Genomic DNA, 26,488 nt, shown 5'->3' with positions numbered 1-26,488 from the left:
AATGATCATTAAAATTATCACTTAACTTCCGGCACTGGCGAGAGCAGCAGCTGGTTTGCATCGCGCTCCTCTATTTTCCAACTTTTTCCTACTCTTTTTACTCTTTACCCTCTTTGTTTGTTTGGCACTTTTTGTAAATAGTGTGGGTTTTTTGTTGTTGTATTTCGCCAAATTTCACCGGCGCAATGTACGTGGGACCGCGACCACCCATTGTTTACTCCACAGAACAGCTGATAGCACTACGCGGGTCTGTCGTGCTCCCGCAGGATCGACATGACATCCCAGCGGAGCTGCTACGGAGAACACGGAGGGGCAGACGAGCGGGACGTAAACTCCGGGAAAAGAAGAGACGCTTCAGACCTGTGCTCCCTTCTGTCATCGCGGGAAACGTGCGGTCTATTTCGAAAAAGACGGACGAACTAGCGGCGCTCACGCGATATCAGCGGGAATACAGAGACAGCAGCATCATGCTTTTCACGGAGATCTGATTAACCCAGCAAATTCCGGATTCAGCTGTTGCTATGGACAACTTTCACCTACTGCGCACAGACAGGACGGCAGAGAGCGGCAAGAGGAAAGGAGGAGGTTTGGCTCTGTTTGTGAATGAGAAGTGGTGCAAACCTGGACACTGTACAGTGAAGACGCAGCTGTGTGACAAAGACATTGAGCTGCTGGCTGTTAGCATGAGGCCATATTATCTGCCCAGGGAGTTCTCACATGTGATTGTGATCGCTGTGTATGTTCCTCCCTCTGCTAATGCTGAGACGGCCTGTGACATGCTGCACTCCTGTACCAGCACACTCCAAACAAAGCACCCACAGGCTCTCTTCCTGATCTCTGGAGACTTCAATCATGCATCTCCTGCACCTGTTCTGCCCACATGCACTCAGTATGTTACCTGCCCCACAAGAGACAATAAAACCTTGGACTTATTTTTCGCCAATGCCAAGGAGTGTTATTCTTCATCCCCACTGTCTTCCCTGGGTAGAGCTGACCACAACATTCTCCATCTTGAGCCTGTGTACCAGCCCATTGTGCACAGACAGCCTGTGGTGTCCCGTGTGGTGAAGAAGTGGACTGCTGAGAGTGAGGATTCTCTGAGAGACTGCTTTGACACCACAGTGTGGACAGAGCTCTGTCACCCACATGGAGAGGACGTCAATGCAATGACTGATTGCATCACGGACTACATAAACTTCTGTTTTGAAAACATCGTTCCCTCCCAGATGGTGCGGTGTTTTCCGAACAACAAGCCATGGATTAACCCTGACATAAAAGCTGCTGAAGGAGAAGAAGAGAGTTTTTAGGTCAGGGACCAAGTAGGAGCTGAAGGCTGTACAGAAGAAGCTGAGGAGGAAAATCAGGACAAGCCAAGCCAGCCATAAGAGAAGGACAGAGCAACAGCTACAGGAGAAGAACGTCCAGGGGGTGTGGAGAAGTCTAAAGACTATCTCAGGCTTCAAAGCACCTCCTGCCCAGACGGAGGGGGACCTGTTGTGGGTGAACGACCTCAATTCTCACTTCCTGAGATTTGATCAATCACCCACCCCTCCCCCCAACCAGCTGCCTACTCTCCCCTCCATCTCTGCCTCTACTCTTCAGCCCACCAATACACATGGACTCACCCATCCTCCCAGCCTGCCACTGTCATTTTCTACAGCCCAGGTGAGACTGGAGCTCAAGATGATCAGACCCAGGAAGGCAGCAGGACCAGACGGCATCAGCTCCAGGCTCCAAGTCCTGTGCAGATGAACTGTGCGGAGTTATGGAGCATGTCTTCAACATAAGCCTAAAGCTGAGGGTGGTACCACAACTATGGAAGACCTCCTACGTGGTACCGGTGCCCAAGACGCCACAGGCCAAGCAGCTCAGCAGCTTCAGGCTGGTGGCTCTAACATCTCACCTGATGAAGACACTTGAGAGACTGGTCCTTGGCCACCTCCGCTCCACCGTGAGTTCAGCGATGGACCCGCTGCAGTTTGCATACCGGCCTGGCATCGGAGTGGAGGACGCTGTCATCTACCTGCTGCACCTCTCACTGTCTCACCTGGAGAACCCCAGCAGCACTGTGAGGATTCTCTTCTTTGACTTCTCCAGTGCTTTTAACACCATCCAGCCACTGCTCCTGAGGGACAAGCTGGAGACTGCCGGGGTGGACTGTGACCTGGCAGACTGGATCCTGGACTATGTCACAAACCGGCCCCAGTTTGTGAGAGCCAAGAACCAAAGCCAAGGCCAAGAGTCTGGACTCGTGACCTGTAGTGTGGTGGCGCCGCAGGGCACTGTCCTTTCTTTTCACCCTTTACACTGCAGACTTCAGACACAACACAGACAGCTGCGTCCTGCAGAAGTTCTCTGATGACTCTGCCATCATTGGACTCATCAAGGATGATGATGATGTGGAGTACAGAGGACTAACGCAGGACTTTGTGGACTGGTGTCAGCAGAACCACCTCATCATCAATGCAGACCAAGGAGATGGTGGTGGACTTCCGCAGACGCCACTCTACTGCCCCCTCAGTGAACATTCAGGGAAGGGAAATTGAGAGGGTGGACTCATACAAGTACCTGGGTGTTCATCTGAACAACAAACTGGAGTGGACTCACAAGACAGACACACTGTACAGGAAGGGCCAGAGCAGGCTCTATCCCCTGAGGAGACTCAGGTCTTTTGGAGTGAGAGGGCCACTCCTGAAGACCTTCTATGACTCTGTGGTGGCATCAGCCATCTTGTACGGTGTGGTCTGCTGGAACAGCAGCATCACAGAGAGGGAGAGGAAGAAGCTGGACAAGGTCATCAAGAAGTCCAGCTCCATCCTGGGCTGTCCTCTGGACTCAGTGCAGGAGGTGGGGGACAGGAGGGTCCTGGCTAAGGTCATTTCTATGCTGGGCCATGAGTCTCACCCCCTGCAGGACGCTCTGTCTGCCCTGGAGAGCAGCTTCAGTGACAGACTGATTCACCCTCGCTGTGTGAAGGAGAGGTTTCGCAGGTCTTTCCTTCCTGCTGCTGTCAGACTGTACAATGATCACTGTTAAAACTGAACATGTGTCATTCAACCATACCTATGTGCAATACTCAAGTCACTTTACGGAGACGTTATATTAGAGTCTATTTTTAGTTTATTTTTAAAATTATTTTAAACTATTTATCTATTATCTTGTTTTATTGCATGTGACGTGCAGAGAGTGATGGCATTCATGTTACTGACTGCCTATGGCCTTGACTGAGCTCTCATTCAGTTGAATGCATAGGGGTGGAGAGAAGGGGAACTCCCATTGTAAACAGCTTATAAAGAGCTCTATGTGCCCTGTAAGTGGATGGTCATTCTACACAGAGCTGGGTCACTTTTCATTCTCTCTTGGCTTGCCTTGGAACAGCCTTCAACACCTAAGTCTTCATTACAGTTATGTAGGACCTCTTCTTCAACTTTTTAGTAAGATATTTTACTTTTTTTCTGTGTCGCATGACAATGATTAAAAGTCTGTATTGTTTATTTTCCAAAAAATATTATCAAAGGAATAATAATAATTGTTAAAAATGGTAAATGATAAATGGTTACATTTCTATATAGTGCTTTACCACCTTCAAGACCCTGAAAGCGCTTTATATCAAGGAAACACTCGCACATTCATACACCAGTGTACACAGACACTGTGGGCGAGGTGTGCCCAAAGACACAGCAACAACATTCATCTGCGGGAATTGGAATACCATTTTCCCACGATTCGATATGTATTTCGATACATGGGCTACGATATTGTTTCAATGTCATTGTTGCTGATATACATATTGCATTTATTGATTATTCTATCCAATCTATAACCAGGGATATTTCATTGATATGGTTGCTAATCAGGTTATTATTTTTGTTATATTGCAATTGGGCATTCCTAGACCTGTCATGATAACATCTTTTGAAGTGTGATGTATCACTGAAGTAAATATAGATAATAAACGATAATAGTGAAACTAGTTTATGCCACTGACAGGAACTTCAATAAATAAACAGTAGAATGAAACACTTAAGTGAATAGTTTGCATCTTTAAGGAGTTATAGAAGTGATTAATTCAACTTAAATCTTACCTTAAATAGCCAAAAAATAACTAAATAACTAAATAAAGAGATTTTAATAAGTAATAAATATTGCCCCCCAGAAAAAATATTGTTCCAGTTTTCATGTATTGAACGATATAGTAATTATCATAACAGGCCGGGTTACTCCCTGTTTGAAAAGCCTCATCTCATTTTGTTCCGCTGACTATTTTTACCCGCCCATTTCCCTCAGTCTTTGACATTTGTCATAAGAGTGCTTGCCAGTTTGTATTCTCACATTTGTTGTACAACTTCAGGTCAGTTTCTTCCAGTGAGATGGAGCCTTTGTTGGACGGGTTTCGCACACAGCTGAACGTATGCTTCTTTAACAGAGAGGTGAGAGCTGGGGTCTCAGCCAGAGCTGTCTGCTTCCCAGAGTGCTTTGTGGTTCACCGACTTCCAAGGATGCACTTTGGCACTGTGCTGGGGGAGTAAATCCGCCTGCCCTCAAATCGCCGGCACAAAAATATGAAATGGTGTCTAAAGTTGGTGCAGAGGATTAGGTTTGTAGGTTGTCAGAGCAGATACAGATTTGAGTTGGGGCTCAGCAGGATTCTCACGAGGTATTTCCGCCATGTAGAAACATGAAAGTGCAAAATGCAGCAAGTCCTAAAAGAAAGTTACCAGGCCTACTCTATGCATTATTCTAATATTTTAAAACAATCTCTCATTTTATGATGGGGTTTTTAGCTTTAAATAATATGCACAGAGTAAGTCAAATTCAGCAATGATTTCTGAATATAAAAAATATCATAGCTGCTGTTGGGGGGCTTCAGGATTTGCTATTTGCTAAAACACTGAAAAAACGTTATTTAAAGGGCCTATATTACAGTATTTTCTGATGTTATAATGTTGTTTCCTTATCCAAAACAGTTGTGTTTTGTTTCATTCATACATGTTTAACACACAAACCTTGCATATTTAGGCCAAGTTCAAACAGAAAACACTCCACCTTGTGACGCCATGTGGTAATACAGGAAGGTGTGTACAGTTTAAAAGCACAGTGGAGCAGCAAGTGTTTTTAAATTCCATACACCTTCCCTAGAATCATTTGGATAATTTCAGCTCTGGAATTACCAATCTCTTCTGAACTAAAACTATATGGTAGCTGTTAATGTGAAAACTACCACTACAAGTGAGCAGAGCATTTTGAGCTATGTAGACAGACTACGGTAATAATAAAAGATTACTCAAACATGTGTTACTGAAACAAAACACACATCTGAGTATGTTTTTGAGAAAGTAACAACATCATAACATGGCTTAAAGCTCACCAGAATCTATTTTGTGTAATATAGGACCTTTAAATGAGGCTAAAACAGGAGTTGCCATCATTGAAGTTGCTGAACATGATGAATATTTGTGAGTTCACTAACTCATAAGAATCCATCATACTAATTAATTTGAGTTAGATACATTAAAACAATCACAAGTTTTGGTTGAAGACGAAGGTGAAGTGCCCATTGGGTTCATGTGGCATCGTCTTTTGTAAAAGCACAGTCTTATTTTGTTTTCTTAAAAGGATGCACATTATGCATTTGTTAATAGGAGAGATTTTTTGTGTTGTTAAGATGACTTCCTGGCTTCACTACTCATCTGCTTCCTCTTACCTTCTCTCTCAGCCTCATGTCACTGCCAACTGCAGTGGATTATCAGAATGATGAAATATGTTCGCTGATGTGATTGGCCGTAATGAGCGAAAGTGCAAACGGTCAGAATTCTGCTGCTTGCCGTGTTATTTTTAGCCTGGCCGGTCCCTTTTCTCCTCCAGCCAAAAGGACAATGGAGGTCAAGGAAAGTGCATGGACCTTTGGCAGTGGCTGGTGCTATGCTCTGCAGTGCAAGGGGGTCTAATGAAGTGGCCAGATGCCCCCTTTGCGGCCCTTTGTCGCTGCATGTTCCGGAGAGGACCAGGGACAGGGGGGCAATGTCACGTTCAACGCAGAGAACACTCCCCTCTCTGAGTCACAAAGTGCATCAAGTTTGTGGGTCGAGTCATTCAGAGGGGAAGTGGGTAGATGTTGACTTGGTAGCCATGTCGGTTAAAGGTGATGATAAACCTTTACCTTTTAGAGCATTTTTAATTGTTGTTAGTTATATTTTGCCACTGGTTTCATGAACCCTGTTTATGAGGTCATCTTTGTTTCTATTTTCCCTGGATTGTTACATCACAGGTAGATATTCTCATGTGCAGTTTTTAGGTCCATAAATCATTGCATCATCAAATTTGTTTCTGTTGTTAAATTGTGCTTATTCCATCCTACAAGTAGATGCATGCTTATACCAAGGGGAGTTCAGTTTATGCAAAATAATGTTTTGTTGGTTTTCTATAGCCATTATTTTAGTTTCTAAAACATGAAATGCAAAAGCAAAAATACTCAAGATCATATGGCCAATAGCAATACAAATAATGCATAATGTGTGTCCTTTAAAGAAGACTGTGCATTTATAATAAACTAACTTAATGTACAACATTATTTTACATTTTAATCATTCTAAACTGCAATACTGATTTAGAACGGCTTAATAGCAGAAATACTTACATGGTATTTTTTTACCCTACATGCTTGTCCCAGAGTCCGAATTTTTTGAATTATCGCAAATAAATATAGAGCATTTTCTTAGCACTCAAGCCTCAATTGCATGACAGTACAGGATTACTCAAACATGGATGACACATGACTCTGAGTAAACTAATTATCTGATTATGATGGAGCACCATTATAACATCATTAAAAGCTCAAAAGTTGATTTTTACAAATTTTCTTAATATCTATTTCTTCTTAAAAACAAAAACAAAGACAAAAAGAAGTTATGCTTTGGTTAAATTACACTAGTTAAATGAAAAAAGTTTGTTGTATCAGCCATATAAAGAATGTGTGAATTTGTAATTTATTGGTTTGTTTTTAAATGTCCATCTGAGCCATGCTGTGAACTGCCAAATGTTCCAGATTTGCCCAAGGCCCATCATTTCTGGATTAATGCTATAATTGCACTCTGATAAGCAGCCTATGGGGCATTTTTCTACTTCTTGACATTATCCAACAAATTTCTCTAGTGGTTTTGGTGCAAAATCATATTGCGTTTTGTTATTATGGCATCTCATTTATAAATACACTTTTCATGCATTTTCATGTCTGTTACATTCTTATTTAAACAAGATTTGTGGCACTTGAGTACTGTATTTTCCAGACTATAAGTCACACTTTTTCTCATAGTTTGGCCAGGAGTGCGACTTATACTCAGATTCGACTTATATTTGAAATTATAAGTTGCATCTTTGTTAATGTCACACTGTCATATTGATACATAAGCCTAGAGTGCCCTTGCGCAGTTGTCAGTCACATGTACAGCCACACAGACAGCCATTTGGTAGCAACGTTTCATCTACTTATAGTTAGTTATCTGATTAGTCATAGTTATTAACTGTTAACTGTTAATATCTTACATTAACAAAACAGACATTTATTCAGTTCGATGTCTGTGTAATACGTTAGCATGCTGTACTGCTATTCAGCCTGTTGTTCTCTATTTTATTGTTATTATTATAACTTGCCTTTAAAGATAAAATGTCTTCTCTTGGTCTCGAATTTTGTGAAATAAATTTCCCCCAAAAAATGCAACTTATAGTCCAGTGCAACTTATATATGTTTTATTCTTCATTATCATGCTTCTTTTTTTTTTTTTGCAGGTGCAATTTATACTCCGAAGCGATGTATAGTCCAGAAAATACGGTAGTAGTTTAATCAAAAACTGCATACCGTGCGAGTGGAGGTGCCACGGCGGTATTCTTTCCATTGAGAGTGTATTTATGCCGGACACTGCAGCTGACCACAGCCTCTTCCCTTAATAAATAAATAGTTATGGCGTGATTACGTGGTCTCATGTGGGTAGCTTAAAGAGATGACACAACAGCACACCAGAGTACCACTCTGAGGGTGAGTGTTACAAAATGCAACAAAACTGCTGACACTGGAGCCGCAGCTGGCCTGGGTCTGAGTGAAGCATCACAGCCCTTTTTATAATCTCTGCTGTTTTTTCAGGTCTTATAACAAAGGGGCATTTTGTTCCTGAGTTCACTTACAGGCTCATTTAGCCTTATTGAACAGTATAGGTGGCCTAAAATGCTTCTTATTAACTGATTATTTCTCTTTCCATCTTCACAGTAGCTCACAGCTCTAATGTTTGAGGTAACAAGAAAATATTGATTGACTCTGCAGCACAAAAGATTTATGACTACTATTTGGAAATGCTTTTGCACTTTTTATCAGTCCAAATATTTTTATTTTTTTACTTTCAGATCACTACTGAGTACTTTTAGAACACTACTGAGCATTTCACCTTGAGTATAACTGAGATGGACTAGACCACAACTAGAACGGGACAAAAATCAGGACTCAATATAGAACCAAATATTAACAAGTGTGAACACATCTTTCTTGTGGACAACTTTTGGCTCTCTCCCATCTCTGATTTGCCAGTATATGACACAATCCATATTTCACAGTAAAACTAGACCTCTTCCTAATAGTCCAGTTACAGCTCTTTTCATCATCTCTGCTATCTTTCCTGTTCTCATAACAAAGGATAATTTTGTTCCTGAGACCTGAGTTCACTTCCAGAGCTCCGCTTACAGAACACTTTGGCAACGTAGTTAGCAGGACTTAGGTGTGATGACTGGTACAAATGTGGAGTGAGGAGCTAACATCCAACATGGCCGGCTGATTAGGGCTCATTTGGGAGTCCGCTGCCCAGTGATGAGTGACTTTCTGGGGCAGAGCGGTGGCATGAATCCGCACCCACACTCTCCGGGATTATGTGTCAATTTGACACCCGGCTGCAGCTCGCCACCGACACCGGACTGCCTGACTACCAGTAATTAGGCCACAGTACCAATTAGATCCGGCAGGAATTCACACTGGGAGACTTCCTTTCATTGTGTGAGGAAAAGTGGGGATTTAAGGTTGAGTTTTTTACTCTCTCGATAACAATGTTTAGTCCATGTTATGGCAACCCATCAAATGTGCTTGAATGTGTTGGTTCAGATTCAAATACTGTAAAAATCAACAGCAAAAGTGTAGAAATGTAGAGTTTATACCACTGTTTTAAAGAACACATTATACAAAATGTACTATTTTAAAAGTTTTAATCTAAAGTCATCTTGTCAGAGCACTAAAAAATGCACAGTTTGCAGTGGACACATTCTGTATTCACACTGTATTTGCAAAGAAATCATTTTATTGACTTTATTGACTTTATTGGCATAGCCTTTTCTTCACCCCATTGGAAATGGAGGCACAGTTTATAGAGTATATTTTCCAAATGCAGACCTTACTTTAAGTTAGAAAATGTGAAATATTTAAAATCACAAACAAATGTGTTCTTTAAATGTTAATTTTGCACAGCATTACATAAATAACTATTGCAATATTAATGATTTAACTGTTACTTTATATATATATATATATATATATATATATATATATATATATATATATATATATATATATATATATATATATATTTCTTCTCTTTTAATGTTGATTTTATGATGATTATTTGTGATTATTTATGTTTGATTTGTGTGATTTTAATGTCTTTCTTATTCTGTAAAGCACTTTGAATTACCTTGTGTACGAATTGTGCTATACAAATAAACTTGCCTTGCCTTGCCTATATATATATATATATATATATATATATATATATATATATATATATATATATATATATATATATATATATATATATATATATATATATATATATATATATATATATATATATATATATTCCACCTCCCGTTTACATGACCAGTTTTGACCATATGCAGAAATAGGAAGTTCTGAATCCTCTTCTTACTGTTGCATATAAGACATAAGGAAAGGACTTAACAGTGGCCATATTACCTTGATATGGTTATTGCTGATCTAGATAAGAGGTGTGCAAACTTTTTGCTACACGGGCCACAATGGGTTCTAAAATTTGACAGAGGGGCCGGGCCAGGATACGCATATATGTACAAATTGTTTTCCAAATGCATTAATTAGATTAATAATTCATTTTCTAAATTTCAGTTAAATAAACACAGCAGAAAAACTTTGAGCAAGGTTTACCCTTACCTATTTTAATATAATTTGATCATGTTCTGCAGGCCAGATTAATAAACCCAAAGGGCCGTATGTGGCCCCCGGGCCGTAGTTTGCCCATGTCTGATCTAGATTCTAAGCTATACAGTATCTTTAAAATAGACTATCACATTGAATGCCCAGTGCCAGATGCATAGTGGTCATCGGTATTGTCTCACAAGGTTCTTGATTTTATTCATGGACCATGGAAAGCTGTTTGGAGCTTGTATGTTCTCACTGTGTCTCTGTATCTTTCTTCTGGGTGCTAGGGTGATTTCCTTTACCTCTAAAAACAACTAATAGGTAGTTTAGTAGGTATATGTAGTAGGTGTTTGGGTCGGATGCCCTCCCTTGCTTCCTAAATGCACCCTCCTCATGTGTACAACTTACTTGGGATCAGGACTGAGCACTCACATTGTAAGTTTTAAAAGGCAACACAAATGAAAAAAATAGATAAAAATATTTTGGCAGTGTTTCTCAAACTTTGCCAGCAAGTGCTCCTAAAAAAAAAAAACTTTTCAGGTACTAGAAACAAGCCTGAATATGCACTGAAGTAAGTCTAAAACCAGACTTAATAAATGTTAAAGCCACTCTAAAACATGACTGGTTGCAAATCTCAACCAGGACAAGCTCAGGCTACTACAGGACTAAAACATTCTTCTCTTAGTGACTTGTAGTCTTGCAATTCAGATCAGCCCCTGAGTACCACCAGAAAAAGCCTGCGCACCATACTTTGAAACCCTCTGCTCTATCACCTTGACACAGCAGATCTCCACCTCTCATTTCTCCCCTCTGCACTAAGATACATTGATTTAACCTGGTGTAATAAGGGCCACACATATGGTAGGACTGCTTGGAGTATTACCCTAACTCTCTGCTTCTCTCTTACCCCTCTCTCCCCTTTCCACTCCTACAGGAAGCCAGGGCCAGTTCCCCATCACGCAGAATGTCACGGTGGTGGAGGGCACAGCAGCCAACATGACCTGCAGAGTGGAGTACAACGACAACACCTCCCTCCAGTGGTCCAACCCGGCACAGCAGACGCTCTTCTTCGGGGACAAGAAAGGTGAGTGTTGACTCAAAAAATCAGATACTAATTGATAATGAAACTAGTATTGAAACTAGATAGCAGGTACTGATACTAAAAAAGTCATATTCACAGGACAGAAATGGACCTTTCCTAAGACAACATAGACTAGTATACACCCATGGACCACTATGGAACCTACATGGATGACTAAGGAATTACACAGATATAAGGCCACATAGGAATATAAAGGAAAGTACTATGATTTAATGTTGAAATATTGATTTTGCTGTGTCTTTAGGGTGCGTGATATATGACATAAGATACATATCACTATTTTAAAGTATATGACAGGTTAGATTACTCATTTCACTAAAACACAGTTAATATCATTATATTGAAGAAGTTTATAGTTTTCTTTCCTGGTTGGACACAGGCAGCAGATGTGACATACATAGAGGTTATTTTAGCAACAATAATGTTAACAAGGACAATATTTACGAGTAGACCAATCAGTATAAATCACAACACCTTTAGTTTGTTAAATCAGTGTTTAATCCATTACAAAAATTCTTGTGCATAATTGTCCCTACATTTTGGATGGAATTTTCTGTGTTGCTAACGTAGGTAGAGATATTCTGTGTTATAACTCAGTGCTACTTATTTTTTAAACCTTTTCCACAAACTGCCACTTAACTCACTTAAACTTATGATAAATATTTAGCACAGATACTATCCCACCAAAGTAATAATTAGAATAACATGAAAATGTGCCTCATGCACAGTTTGGATTCACATATTTGTTAGATGAAGCCATCTTGGATTCATATATTTGTTAGATGAAGCCATCTTAGATTCACATATTTGTTAGATGAAGCCATCTTGGATTCACATATTTGCTCGATGAAGCCATCTTGGATTCACATATTTGTTAGATGAAGCCATCTTGGTTTGGTCAGTAGTTATCATTTTGTTGTGATTATATGTACCTGTTGCTCTTCTGTCTAGCAGATCTGAGTTATATAGCAATTCAACATTGCAGTTCAATCCATTTTTTTTTTTTTAAATAACATTTTTTTCATACATTTTGACTAGGGATAGGATGAGACACAGATCCAATAAGGTGAGATTGGGTCCGCAAAAACAACATAAGACAAGATTTTTGCATCATTTCTATTAAATAAATTGTGGAATGCAATTCACAATTTTGGCATTTAGCTGCACATTTTTGGCAACATTTTTAAAATGTATTTTATGTAATTTCTTGTTGTCATTATACCATTGCATTGAAGAACTACAGCTTCTGAAGTGGTGTAACTTGCAAGACTTGAGCCATTTCATGTCTAACCCAAAATCTTTATATTTGGAAAAGAAATGTCACAAGATCATTTTCCTTGTGTGCGCACAACCATGTGGCAGTTCTGTCTCATGAGATCTTGTGGCACGAGATCTTATCCCATTCCTAATTTTAACAGTGCAAACTTCTGTACACCTAGCCCCCATTTATTGTTGACAGCTATTAGGAGGCCAGTCTCGCTGCATGATCTGCAGGGGGAGCACTATCTACAGGATCCGGTTTAAACATGTTTTTTAACCAACTTTGAGTAATATAACAGTAAATAAGTGTATTTTAGGTGCATACATTTTCATTGTTGTAATGATGTAAGCAAATAAATAATATAAAACATTTATATAGTTAGTCTATGGAGTTTGGAACTGTTTGGCTCCAAATCAGCAGAAATTTTATATGGGTTGCCATAAGAACTTGACTGAGGCTGGCGAAATACTTCATTAGCTAATTTTGTGCTGTTGTTGATGTCAAAGGGATAGTTTGGATTGTTTGGTGAATGAATTACTTGGTAAACAAACATTACTTGGTAATTTCCACAACACATATGTACATTTTGCACAATTATTTAGTGAGACTGTTAATGTGGCATCAAGGTTATAATTAAATCAATATACTCTACCTCCTTACTCACCTACTTTTATAGAAATGCACTTGAAGTTGTTTCACTGCACTTCGAGTTCATTTGACCTGCTAATTGAGTATCATGCTTTCTAAAGTTTTGTCTTATTCTGAAAGAAGACCTATTGTGCTTGCATCCGCTCTATAGTTATAATCTCTGACACCTGTGGATCATTATTCTGTTCTGTTTAGCTGTGCATACGACTGAAAGGTTTTTATTCTGCACTCTCCTCTTTTAATGGTAAATTTATGATGATTATTTGTGATTATTTATGTTTTGATTTGTGTGATTTTAATGTCTTTCTTATTCTGTAAAGCGCTTTGAATTACCTTGTGTACGAATTGTGCTATACAAATAAACTTTCCTTGCCTTGCCATTATGTTATCATTTGCACATTTTAAATCACGATATTCATCTGAAATTACTTAATCAAAAACTGCGGTGCCCAGTGAGAGCTGACATCATGGTAAATGTCATCACAACAAAGAGCTGTGTAGCTGTCGGCACCTGTGATGGATATCTGCAGATCAAGCTAACTGCCGAATTCTACTTGTATCACCGATTTAAGAAAATAAAATTGTAGAACAAACTAAGTAGAGAGCAGCGGGCATATGACTGTGGTGAGGAAAACGGGGGTTGAAAAATGTAAAAACAGCAAAGTGGCACCTTGAAAATAAGCAATTACAGATTGCTCAAACACAAATCACTTCACATACAACTTTGGGTAAGTAAATAGTGAGGGGAAAAATTATAACATGGTTAAAAGCTCTGAAAAGTTGATTTTGCAGAATAGGTCCACAAGTATTCATGACTTTTTTTCTGTGGACGTTGTACAAAATGTTGAAAGTCAATACAACATCAATACAATACTCCCAAATCTAACTCAAAACATTTCTTTAGTTATGGCTTTACACTGATCATGATAATTAAAATATCTGGATCACATTGTTTTCATAAACTTCTTTTGTTTTATTGTCCCAGGGCACTGCTAAAATAAAATGTGCAGCTTCAAACACAATTACTGTACTGGAGCAGCACTGGCAGTCTTGTTTACAACAGTATTGCCTGTGGACTGTCAAACGATTGCTAATTAGCATTTTAGCTGCCCTACATGTGTATCGTTGTTTGTAAATCAGCACAAAGAGGAAGTGAGCTGTTGCAATACTATGTAACTACAATTAGTTCACCGGTCTAATCTAATGTCGACAAGGGGAACAGAGGGGAACATGTTGTGTTGTGTGATGAATGTTTTTGAATGAGTGAACTTAGTGAATTTGGGAAATGTCTTCTCCGAAAGCATCAATACTGAGGCCTGTACTGCAGGATTGAGAGAGCTATTTGTGAACCCACTTTGTAGTACCGCTTATCTAGAGAGGCTCATGTCTAGGTATGAATGAAGTTATGCTAGCTAGCTCACTGTGTCTCAAAACTAACAGTCTCTTGTATTAAAACTGGTAAACATAAAATAAACAACCTATTAAAATTCAATGGCTTGAGATGTCATTAGTTGAGAGGCCAAAGGAAGCAGGCTGTGATTGGTGATATTGACAAAAAATTATATCTCAATTTTTTATTTTTATTTTTTTTTTTATTTATTTATTTATTTATTTATTTTTTTTTTTTTGCATGATCTCGTTCACAATTTTCTGACAATATTTTAACAATGTATCAGGAATGTGCTAAAATTTGCCTGAAAATTAGAAATTGACCAGTATGGTTTTTTTTCATGGTCCATGCCGATTGTTTGAAATCCAGACAAAACGTTGGCTGTTAAGATCTGCCAATGTTTTTGGACTGATTTAGATTATTTTCCCCAAATTCTGTAATTTAAATTTACTACAAACTCACCCACAACCCATTTTTACCCAGATCTAAAACAGAGCTGTGTAGTCATGTTTTGTGCACTTATCTTTCTGCACTACATTTTTCAAATAAACTTTTCTGCATATTCGTTAGACAGCATAGAATTATAACTAATTTTATTATTATTATTTATTTTGTGATATATTGCCCACTCCTACTTGGCATCATGAAATACTGTTGCTTGCTTCTTGACCTAAATGTAAAAAAACATAGCTACTTACTACTTTTTATTATACAATAAATTATAAGCCGGATATTTATTCACTACAAAATAACTCATAAGACCAAAATGAACCTTTCCTAAACAGTTTTAGAATGATTTTGAGTAAGTAGTATAAGACCACAAAGACTAGTATATGCCCGTATATATATATATATATATATATATATATATATATATATATATATATATATATATATATATATATATATATATATATATATATATATATATATATATATAATATGTAGCAAAGCATTGTACAAATTGTGTATATATATATATATATATATATATATATATATATATATATATATATATATATATATATATATATATATATATATATATATATATATATATATATATATATATATCTCCTGGCCCTTCTGTCAAATTTAGAACCCATTGTGGCCCATGTGTCAAAAAGTTTGGATTACACAGACGGTCACATATAAAATACTATTATTTAATGTTGTTTTATTTTGTTTTATTTTTGTTCAGTTTTTTGTGGTATTTTGAAATATTAGTATATATAATTTTAGTAGACAAGATAAATGAATACATTTTTAGGGAAGTTTAGTTATAGTAAATATAATGTAATGCGATAAATTATGTATTATTTTCATTCAACAGTCAGTGGTTGTTGTAACAATCATAGATTCCGATTTAGATTGAAATTTTCTCCAAAGATAGCTTATAAATAATAATAAATCTTACACAAGAAAAGATCAAATTAAATCAATTACGTGATTTTGGTCATATAAAAACGACCGATAAAAACTTCCAAGGATTAAGATGTGGATTCCTGAATGAGACAGATGTAGCGCAAGTTCAATTTCCTCTCATCTTAAAATTCACAAGTGCCACTAGTTCTAATCCAGTCTCTCCAAAACGCAATGTTATTTGTGTAATTGGCATAATCACATAAATGCAGTCAATTTAGATCCTTGTGTGGATATAATGTGTATGAGCTATTAACTTTTATTGGGCTCCCATTGAGATTACATGACAGATGAATGGATTGGGACCAAACTGTTGAAATTCCAAGTGTTCTCCGCGCCCAAATGAAAAGATTGGCAGTGCTATCGTGATGACAACCAGCAGAAACGATGCAACAATTCAAGACCGTTTGTGGAGGAGGGAGGGGGGAGTTATGGGAGTGGCACCTGGGAAGACATGTCTGCCGTGCCAAATACGCAGTTAATTGCTTGGAAGAGGCTCTAAACTGTCCTTCTTCCGATTGTTGTTGTTGCTTTCGAGTTCATGCCAAAGGAAAATGTGAAATTGAGCCGTATGTTAACTTTGGGTCTGGTCTTGCTAACTGTAGATTGGCTTGGAGTGAGACAAGCTGTTGTCTTCCTAATGTCTCAGAGATGTGGTGCCATTGTGTGTCAGAAGAAAATTCAAGTTTAAAAAAGACTTTGAAAACTATGAATTGTATTTTGTCCACTGTGAGGTCAATGAAGTTCTGTGTTATCTAATCTATGCCCCGCTGTCACTGTGTTACTGTAAAGTTGCACAGTTTTGTCTCTCTGCGATATAAGATTGCTAATTTAGGCTCAAAAATGATAGGTGGTAGGTCTCACAGTGAGACGAGGGCAAAAATTCAACATAGATTTGTTACAAATAAAAATACAAATAGAAGCCTCCACTGAACTTGCACTGATATTTTGGAATCTTAGTGGCAGAGTGGGCCCTCCTCTCTCTGAGTCTATAATCAGACTCTGTCAACAGTACTAAGTCAAACATTTAAAGAGCTTAGGCATGAACAAGACCACATATCCCAATTATTTCTCTTTAATTAAACTAACACATGAAACCTGATATGTGCTAGCTCTAACTTTCGTCGAAGCTATGATTGTATGATCCAGCACCCAGTCTGAATCTGAGCCATTATACCATTTTGAAATTTGCTACATCTTGTATTTCACTCAGGCATGACTATATAATATTAATACGCCAAAAACGTATTAACATGTTTTATAAGTTTCGCTTTCATTATTGATGCTCTGAGTCAAAGGTTACCCCCCCTTCAGAGCACTATCACAACACAATCAGTGATCATTCTGAAAATGAAACTACTGCACATCACATCAGGTTTGTCAAGTTGATATGCATAGTTTTGTATCATGTTTTTGTATATTTATGGAGAATTGTCATGTGGGAGCATGAGTGACATAGGCTTGTAGGTGGAGCATTGGACAAATTTTACAGCTAACTGTAAGGACGGTTTGAATAAGGCTCAGGAGAGATTGCTGGATTACGCAAACATGGATGGGTGACATATAAAATCGTTTCAGACACATTTTTGATGAGAAAACCACGTTATAACATTCAAAATTCAAAAAGTCAATTTTGCATAATACCCGGTCTTTAAGACCATCTCCATCTATACAGCTTGGTTACTCATGTACGCGTGGACTTTAAGAATAAAGCTATACACTTCACAGGTGTCCACCCTTCAAAATCTCCCCCTGCAGCCAGCTGTTAGGAATCAGAAACACCTGGATGTAATCAGTGATGCATGATGTCACCAACTACATGAAATTGCAGAGGCCACTGAAGGCAGAAAATACTTAGATGTAGACATTCTTTACCATAAAGTTGCAAACGTCTCTTTTTGATAATTTTAGTGCAAACTAAAGACTAGGAACAGTAGATAATGCTGTTAAAACACCATATACACAATTTAGTAGCAAAATCCTTTAAGTGGCCAAAGAACACAGTTGAAACACAGAATTCCAGATGCTGAGAGAGTATAGTGGATTTTTAGGAGAAATGACAAAGACCCCTTCTGTTCCATCCAAACCTGGCTGCATATTCTTTAAGATAACTTCACCTCAAGTGTACTTACACAGAGAAGGACATTCTCACAGATTTGCTTCCATAGAAAACTTACCATGAAAAAGCTATTAAATTGAACTTTTAAATCTCCCCCCAGCACACAAAATACACCCTCTCAGAATCAAACAATCCCTGTTATATCTATTCACTCTGACAGCTACAGGTTAAAGTAAGACAAAATCTGATCTTTGGCCTCCCTATAATTTGTTCCATTTTAATTCAGGTCAGACAAATAAAAAGATGAAAAAGCCCAGAAGAGCCGCAGCTATTACCGTCAAGGAGAAAAGAAATGTGTGGCGCCTTTCCAGAATTCAAATGACCAAACCTTAAGCGTCCCGCACACATCTGAACATCCAATATGTCTTTTACACTCCTGCCAAGAAATACGCATCAAAACATCTGATCCTCGCCAAAGGAAAAAACGTAGATTAAAGTGGGAACCATTGCCGGAAAATGTTGCTGAAATAAGAGTACTTTAAAAGAATATTACTAAACTAGTAATCTCAGGTCAGTTGTATATTCTACTGACCTGAGACTGAAGGAGAGATTGAGATTGATGAGATTTGCCTCAGTGTTGCCAACAATAACAAAATAAAACATATCTGGCAGTGAACTCTTTTATCCCATTGTATAAAAGACAATCAAACCTCCTTGTCAAAGCCTGATCTCATCTGAGCTCAAAAGCTTACCAGGGTTGGGCCTGGTTAGTACCTGGATGGGACACCGTTTGGAGTACCAGGTGCCACAGTGGAGCACCAGTGGCAAAACTATCGTGTCTTTAGGCAAGGCACTTCATCCATATTGCCTAATATGAATGTAGTAGTAGTGAGTGTGTGAGTGTTGGTAGTAGTTAGAAAACACAGTGGAACACTTCCTATATTTCCACATGACATCACAAGGTGGAACAGAGTGTTTTCTGTTTGAGAAAGGAATTCAGCCTAAGTATGAAGGGTTTGTGTTTTCAATAGGTGTAAATGAAACAAAATCAACTTTATGTATGTTTTTGATAAGCAACATTATAACATAGATCAGAAAATAGCATAATATGGGCCCTATATGGAACCGATTCTTCATATTTAAATGATAATTAATCATATCTATATTTTTCTTAAACTGTCAGCAACTTTAATAATTACTGTGATATAATCGTTAATCACATTTATTTTGGCAATGATAATTGTGACACCAAATTTTAATATTGTCCCATGCCTCAGAGTAGTGATAACAGTAGTAGTGAGGAATGAGTGAATAATGACTTCTGAATGCATTGGTTCTAATGGGAGAAGGCTCAAGTGCTCTGTCCTGCTGTGGTGTTTGATTTGTTGTAACATGCTTCACATACCATCCTCATACTTGGTAAAGGTGAGTGAAGTGTCTTGCCCAAGGACACAACACTGAAATGTTCTGGTGAAAATATTAAAACATACATAGTAAAATATTTACTTAACAGTCTTATATTACTTGTGAGCTTTGTGACTTTGTGAGCTTTAAGCCATGTTATACTGCTGCTATCTCCTCAAAAACATACCTGGATTTGTGTTTTGTTTCATTCACACATGTTTGAGTAACCATGCATTATTAGACTGTCTACATCTCCAAAGCTCAAAATGCTTTGTTCCACCTTATGACGTCATGAAGCGATAGTTTTCAACTTAACAGCTCCTTTTATCTTTTGTTTGGTAGAGAAAGCTGACATGATCCAAATGATTCTAGTGAAGGTGTATGGAGTTTCAAAACATAGTAGAGCACTGTGTAAATGAAACAAAACACAACTCCAGGTATGTTTGTGATGAGGAAACAGATACAGATCAGAAAACAGTGAAATATAGGCCCTTTAAACTGGGGTCCAAAAGGAGGAATTATGTATGTCAAACTCTCTAACTAATTCTTAGCCCTTATACACTTGCTCTTGGATTTACAAAAGATACAATTCTTCATTATTAGCTGCAGACAGTGCAATAGTCCCATTTTGTTACTCATGATTTTTCTCTCTGGGAGAAAAGCAAAGTTTGCTAATTTACAACAGTAAAGCCAGTTTCCCTTTGTTTAAAAATGAGAAAGTATTTGTTGAAAAGTTAGTGCTTTAAATATGTTTTAGTGTTGATATTATCAATATAACTACACCTTAATTAGGCTTAATAAAACATGAACAGAGACTAAACAACATTTGACCTTGTTATGTATTTTTGGGATGTTTGAAGTGTCCATTCTCTCCTTCTGTCTCTGGGCAGAAAGCCAGTCTTGCAACATGGACAATTCCGACCCAGAGAGAATTTCCCCCGGTAAACTCTGGCTCGTTTCTAAATATTTGGCAACGTTGTTTGTTTTCTATGTGATTACACTACATTATTTCAATAAAACAACAAGGAATACTTTTGGTCTATTTAGCAGGAGCTCTATTACTACTTAGTTGTGTTTTAAGAAGTCTAATTTCTTCAAAAGTAAATGTTAACTGGGCCAGTGTAACTTATAGCCCTCAGCTCTGGATATCTCAGCTGCGTTCATTAGAGCTATGCCCATGAAAGGTCAGCGTGAAGCAGGTAAACAGAGGTGGACTATGAGAAAAGGCCAGTGGTGTTCTTTCTCTAGTGAGGACTGTTGGACACACAGTAATTAACCTTCATTTCATTTGATTATGCATCGCACCAGGGTCACTATCTCGCTGTTATGTAACAGTGCATTTCATTGCTTTGACTATAAAGGCAAAGGCATTGACAAGTAAAGGCTTGTGTGGAAGATATGGGTTGATTTGTGGTTCTTTGGAAGGCGTGAATGCCAATAATGAAACTGATTAACAATATTGTAATTTTGTGCAGTAATACAAAGAGGGCCGAACAATTATACAGCTTTTGTTCATCCAATAATGCCAGGCATAATAGGAAAAACGTTTGAAATTGATGAATAGAGTTTGCTTTTTTTTTTTTTTTTTAGATCAAACGTTTTATTCAATTTTGAGAATTTGTTGGAAGGTATGTGATTGTGTACTTTTTAATAATCAGTTCTTCTCTAGATGAACTGTAATTGAAGTGAAATTGCAATTTGAACTGTAGAAATTAGGCAAGGTAAGGCAAGTTTATTTGTATAGCACAATTCATACACAAGGTAATTCAAAGTGCTTTACACAATAAGAAAGACATTGAAATAACAATACAACAAATAAAAACATAAATCATCACAAATAATCATCAAAAAATTAAAAGGAGAAAAGTGTAGAATAAAAACCTTTCAGTCGTATGCACAGCTAAACAGAACTGTTTTGAGCCTGGATTTAAACATTCAGGAAAATTGTTCCAAGTTTTAGCTACATAAAACTGAAATGCTGATTCTCCATCTTTAGTCCTCACTCTGGGCACCAGCAGGAGGCCGGTCCCTGAAGTCCTCAGAGTGTGACATGGTTCATATGGCACTAAGATGTCCGAGATGTACTTTGGTGCTAGGCCATGGAGAGACTTGTACACAAGCAGAGCTGTTTTAAAGTATATTCTCTGACCCACAGGATCCAGTGCATAGACCTGAGCAATCATCTGATTGCAAATCTTTAGTCCACCACAAACATGCTCTGAAATGTATGTGATTCTTGTATTGGTTTTGCATCTTATTTTCATTCTTAAGGTTAAGGAACACTTGTCTCCATAGGAAAACTTAGTTGGAGCAGTGGGTGCATCTTCATGATGTTGAGCAAGGCTTGGTCAGGCCCACCTTAGTCCACCATAGCTGGACATTTTTGCCTACTAAATGTTATTGCTCCTGTGGGTATTTAAATCCATTCTTCAAATTGAATTCCAATTGCAAAAAAAATATCAAATCAAAATGTTTAATTTTATTTTTTCCAAGTGTGTGCAGTTTTTTGACTAGACAGTAGTGGTGCAGTAGACTGAGCATGATGTTAACATACATACCTGAAGGGAGCCAGTTCAAACATCTCAAAGTGAATTTTTTTGTGTCTCTGGGCAACATCAGCCAAGGTTAAAGTAAAGTTTTGTTCCAATAAACAGTTTTCTTCTGCAATGGAGGTGTCCATGTAGATCCAACTCATGCACATATTGTGCTGTTTCAACCTTGATTGTGCAGAGAACTAAGTAGGAAGACTAAAAGGAAGGAAAGGAAAAAAGTAATCTTTTTTTTCAACCTTAATAATTCCCCCATCAAACTTTCAACACTTCCAATGCTTTTCACGCAACTGGTGCCATCGAGATTTATGAGAGCACTTCTTCTTACTGTCAGTGCCCCGGCCTCTTAAGTGGCCCTAAAACCACAATCCGGGCAGAACATCCTTTAAAACAGTGACCTACAATTTGTCCGTGTGTCACTTTCGCCGATAGCTTAATGCATAAAGGAAACACTACACTACCAGTTTCTATATTTTATATACATAAGGAAGACCAGTTATATAATGCAAGATGCATGGAATCATGTAACAAAGAAAATAACAGCTCAACTAAATGTATTTTTTTATTTTAGATTCTCCAAAGTAGCCACCATCTGCTTTGTAGACAAACCCTTGGCCTTCTCTTAATGAGTTTCTTGATCAAATATGTGAAGAAAAGATATATGGAATCATGTAGAAAAGAAAAAAGTATACACGCTTTGCTTTCTCGACAGCACTACGAACTCTTGGAATTCTCTGTGATCTTTATGATGAAGTCACCCAAAATGATTTTCACTACACAGGTGTGCCATGTCAGGATCAAGTATACCAAGAGTGTAAAGCAATGATCAAACCAAAGTGTGGCAATTTAGATCAAATCAAAATCAGGTTTTAAGTTTATTTTTTGTTAGCTCCATTCCACATGTGCTCATTCATAGTTTTGAGGTCTTAGGAATCTACAATGAAGAAATAAAAATGAAAAGGTGTGTCTCAACTTTTGACTATATCTCATCTCTCTGGATGTAAGGATCCATATGGTTTGGCCTCCATCGCCCATTTGTCTCATCCTCTCTGTGTGACCAGCTGGTTCTTTGGCACCCTTGTTCTCATCCATTATGCATGCAGAGGCTGGCATTCTCAAGCTGGAAGATACAGCAGATGTGGCAGATTCAATAGCACCTATTACAAGGCAGATGCTTAGTCATCGTACATTAAGGCAATACTTTGCAGTGACATCACACTGGAGGTGTTCTACATGCATTTCTGTTGGCAGAATGTTCAGCAGTTACCATGGTGACACACTAGCAAATAGACAAAAAGTTTTAAGAAGTCCGAAAACTCAAGAAAAAATACAAAATTGATTTTCAGGAGCCTGTAATGTATAGCCTGTAATGGTCCTGTTTATCTGTTTGGTTTTCAACAAAAATGTGAGAGTGATTAATTGAAAAACCCTTGACTAATGCTAGCTAGCTTATGACTGTAACTTTATGTGTGAGAGTTGTTTAAGCAACCACATCATCTCACTTATTGTAGTTCCAACCAAGTCAGTTATTTATGGGCAAACTATGTTAAAATAAAGCTCAGATCAAAGTCTAAATTGAGTAACAGAGCTTCAGACAGAGCAGTGTCTACAGCTAGCTTCATACCCCCAGGGAGAATGTTGATGACATCAGCTGCAAAGTCTCAATTACAGAAGGCAGGAAGAAAGGGGAAAGGGATTTGGACAGGATATCAAAGTGATTTTAACCCTTGTATACTGTATGTGTAATCCCTCAGTCATCCAGGTCTGATCCATAGCAAAAGACGAAGTTTAAATCTGTCAACTGAACAAATCGCTGTAGGAGTGAAGACATATTGCTGCTCATCCAAGCCACTTCTTCAGTTATGGTCTGATTGCTGGTGACCACTATCTTATAAGGGAGAGGCCAACCGCACTGGAACTGTAAACATCTACTGTCTCCAGTTTCAGCTGAAACTACCCTATTCAACCCTTATCGACCCTGCTATTGCTCTCTTTGTTCTGGGTCTGAGGATGGATTTATAGATGAGGGAGAGATTATGTCTCAGGCCCTCATTCCTGTTTAAGGAAGGATTCTCTATCCTAACAAAAATAGTTTCTTTAACTCCCCTCTCAAACCATTTCTTTTCTCTTCACTAAGATCTGAACTTCACTATCTTCAAAGAAGCAAACTGGGGGTCCAGAGGAACTCTCACACCGGTGGTGGTTCTTCCTGTTATTGAGTAGCTGTTTAGTTTCTCCACTGTAACGTTCACTGCACTCTTCACTACACTAAATGGAGTAGACTACATTACTTTCTTTATGGCTCGGGTGGACCAGTTTTTGTCTTAAAGTGTTTGTGGGTTTGAAAAGACAGGAATCTCATACTGCCGGAAAATTCTCTTAAGTTTTTTAGACACACCCATTGTGTAAGGAATGGTAATACCTTTCCTTCTCAGTTCAGATTCCCTGTTGTCCCATTTTTTTGTTTACCTCTTTTAGATCTATTGAAGGCCCACTTTGGATATGCACAAGCAGAGAGGGCTTTCTCAACATATTGTTCCTCCTTCACTTTCCCCTCCGTGTTGTAGTGTACGGATAACTCCGAGTTTGTGCTGCAGTGGATGATGTGAATCAAACAGCAGGTATTGGTCAGTCTGTGTAGGCTTCCAGACGACTTCTACCTGGTCCTCTCCTATTGTTACTGCACAATCTAAGAAGGCCAGTTCGAGCAGCGAAACGTCTTCACTCTTACAACGATTTGTCCAGTTGACAAATTTAAACTTCATCTTTTACCCTCGTATACTGTCACAACGACTGACCAAACATTCAAGGGGGACCAAAGATTCAGACTCGCTTGAACAGTTTAAACAAAGTTTATTTACAGATAGTGGAATGCAAATGAAGGTTGACAGAGTTAGTTAGTTAGTTTATTCAGACACACACAGAAAATAAATAAAACATTGTCACAGTCACATACACATATATAGAATTTGTTCATTGTGTCTGAAAGGCATAGGCTGAAGCAAAGCTTATTTATGCCTGCCTAATTCCACATCTAAAGAAAATATACAGTATACAACAAAAGAAATACATTTGTTTTTATATTCTTACAGTTACCTCTGGATTTATATTTGTATATATAATAATCATTGGTAGCCCTTTTTTATCCTGATCATAGATGCTATTTTTAATCATCAAAATATTATTATTATTACTATTTAGTTTTCCTATTACATAATTCATATTATGTAGTAGACAAAGTTTATACTATGTTCTTTAATGTTCAGTTCAGTTGTCATAGTAACAGTTATACTATTGCTCTATATTTTTCTAGAATTTTTAATTTATACATTTTCTTAAATACTTTGATTGATGTGCAGCTTTTTAATTCATTGTCCAAATGATTCCATAAGTTAACCCCTGTAACTGAGATGCACATAGATTTTTTTGTAGTTCTTGCCATAGTTGTTTGGAAGATGCCAATTCCCCTTAGATTATAGCGACTCTCTCTAGGTCTAAACAGCTCCTGGATACAGTGTGGAAGCATGTGGTTATGGGCCTTATACATAACAACTGCTGTATTAAATTCAACCAGATCGTTTAGTTTTAATGTTTTTAGTTTAATAAAGAGTGGGTTGGTGAATGCATAATATTCTGCCTGATTGACAGTCCTAATCACTTTCTTTTGAAGTAAAAATAGAGGATTCATGTTGGATTTATAATTGTTCCCCCATATTTCCACACAATAATTAAGGTATGGAAGGAAAAGAGAACAATATAATATAAACAGTGATTTTTGATTTAAAATAGTTTTCATTTTATACATTACAGCAATAGTTTTTGATATTTTTGTTTTTACATTATTTATATGTACTTTCCAGCTTATTTTACTATCGATGGTGATACCTAAAAATTTTGTTTCATACACTCTTTTTATTTCTATATCATTAATTTTTATTTTAATTTGTTTGGAAATTTGTCTATTCCCAAAGAGTATATATTTGGTTTTACTTAAGTTAAGTGATAGTTTGTTAATATCAAACCATTTCTTAATTATTTTGAGCTCATTTTCCACTGTATCCAGAAGTTGATCTAAGTCTCTTCCTGAGCAGTACAGACTGGTATCATCTGCAAACAAAATACACTTTAGGTTTTTCAGTATGTCACATACATCATTTATATACATAATGAACAATTTTGGTCCCAAAATGGAACCTTGTGGAACTCCGTGTGTAATCGTCTTTTTATCTGAGTTAAAATTGTTCATATGCACATACTGATGTCGGTTACTAAGATAACTGTTTAACCAGGTGAGTGCAGTGCCTCTGACACCATACCTTTCCATTTTTTTCAAGAGTATTTTATGGTCAATGGTGTCAAAGGCCTTGCTTAAGTCTATGAAAACTCCAACTGTGTATTGTTTGTTGTCCATTGCTGTTGCTATCTCTTCCACTAGTGCCATGACTGCCA

The 26,488-nt window shown here is 37.7% G+C and overlaps 1 protein-coding gene across 1 annotated transcript in view; it reads left to right on the top strand.

Moving 5' to 3' along the window:
* Positions 1-26,488, top strand: part of cadm2b (cell adhesion molecule 2b) — a 456,432-nt gene that overhangs the window by 301,053 nt on the left and 128,891 nt on the right. Inside the window, exon 3 of the mRNA XM_055226183.1 lies at positions 11,139-11,288. Within this exon, the coding sequence (XP_055082158.1) occupies positions 11,139-11,288 (150 nt within the window). The remainder of the gene's footprint in view (positions 1-11,138; positions 11,289-26,488) is intronic.

This window comes from Periophthalmus magnuspinnatus, chromosome 13, assembly GCF_009829125.3.
Source record: "Periophthalmus magnuspinnatus isolate fPerMag1 chromosome 13, fPerMag1.2.pri, whole genome shotgun sequence".
NCBI lineage: Eukaryota > Metazoa > Chordata > Actinopteri > Gobiiformes > Gobiidae > Periophthalmus > Periophthalmus magnuspinnatus.
The sequence above is the reverse complement of the archived record's forward strand: the minus strand, read 5'-3'. Positions and strand labels throughout refer to the sequence as shown.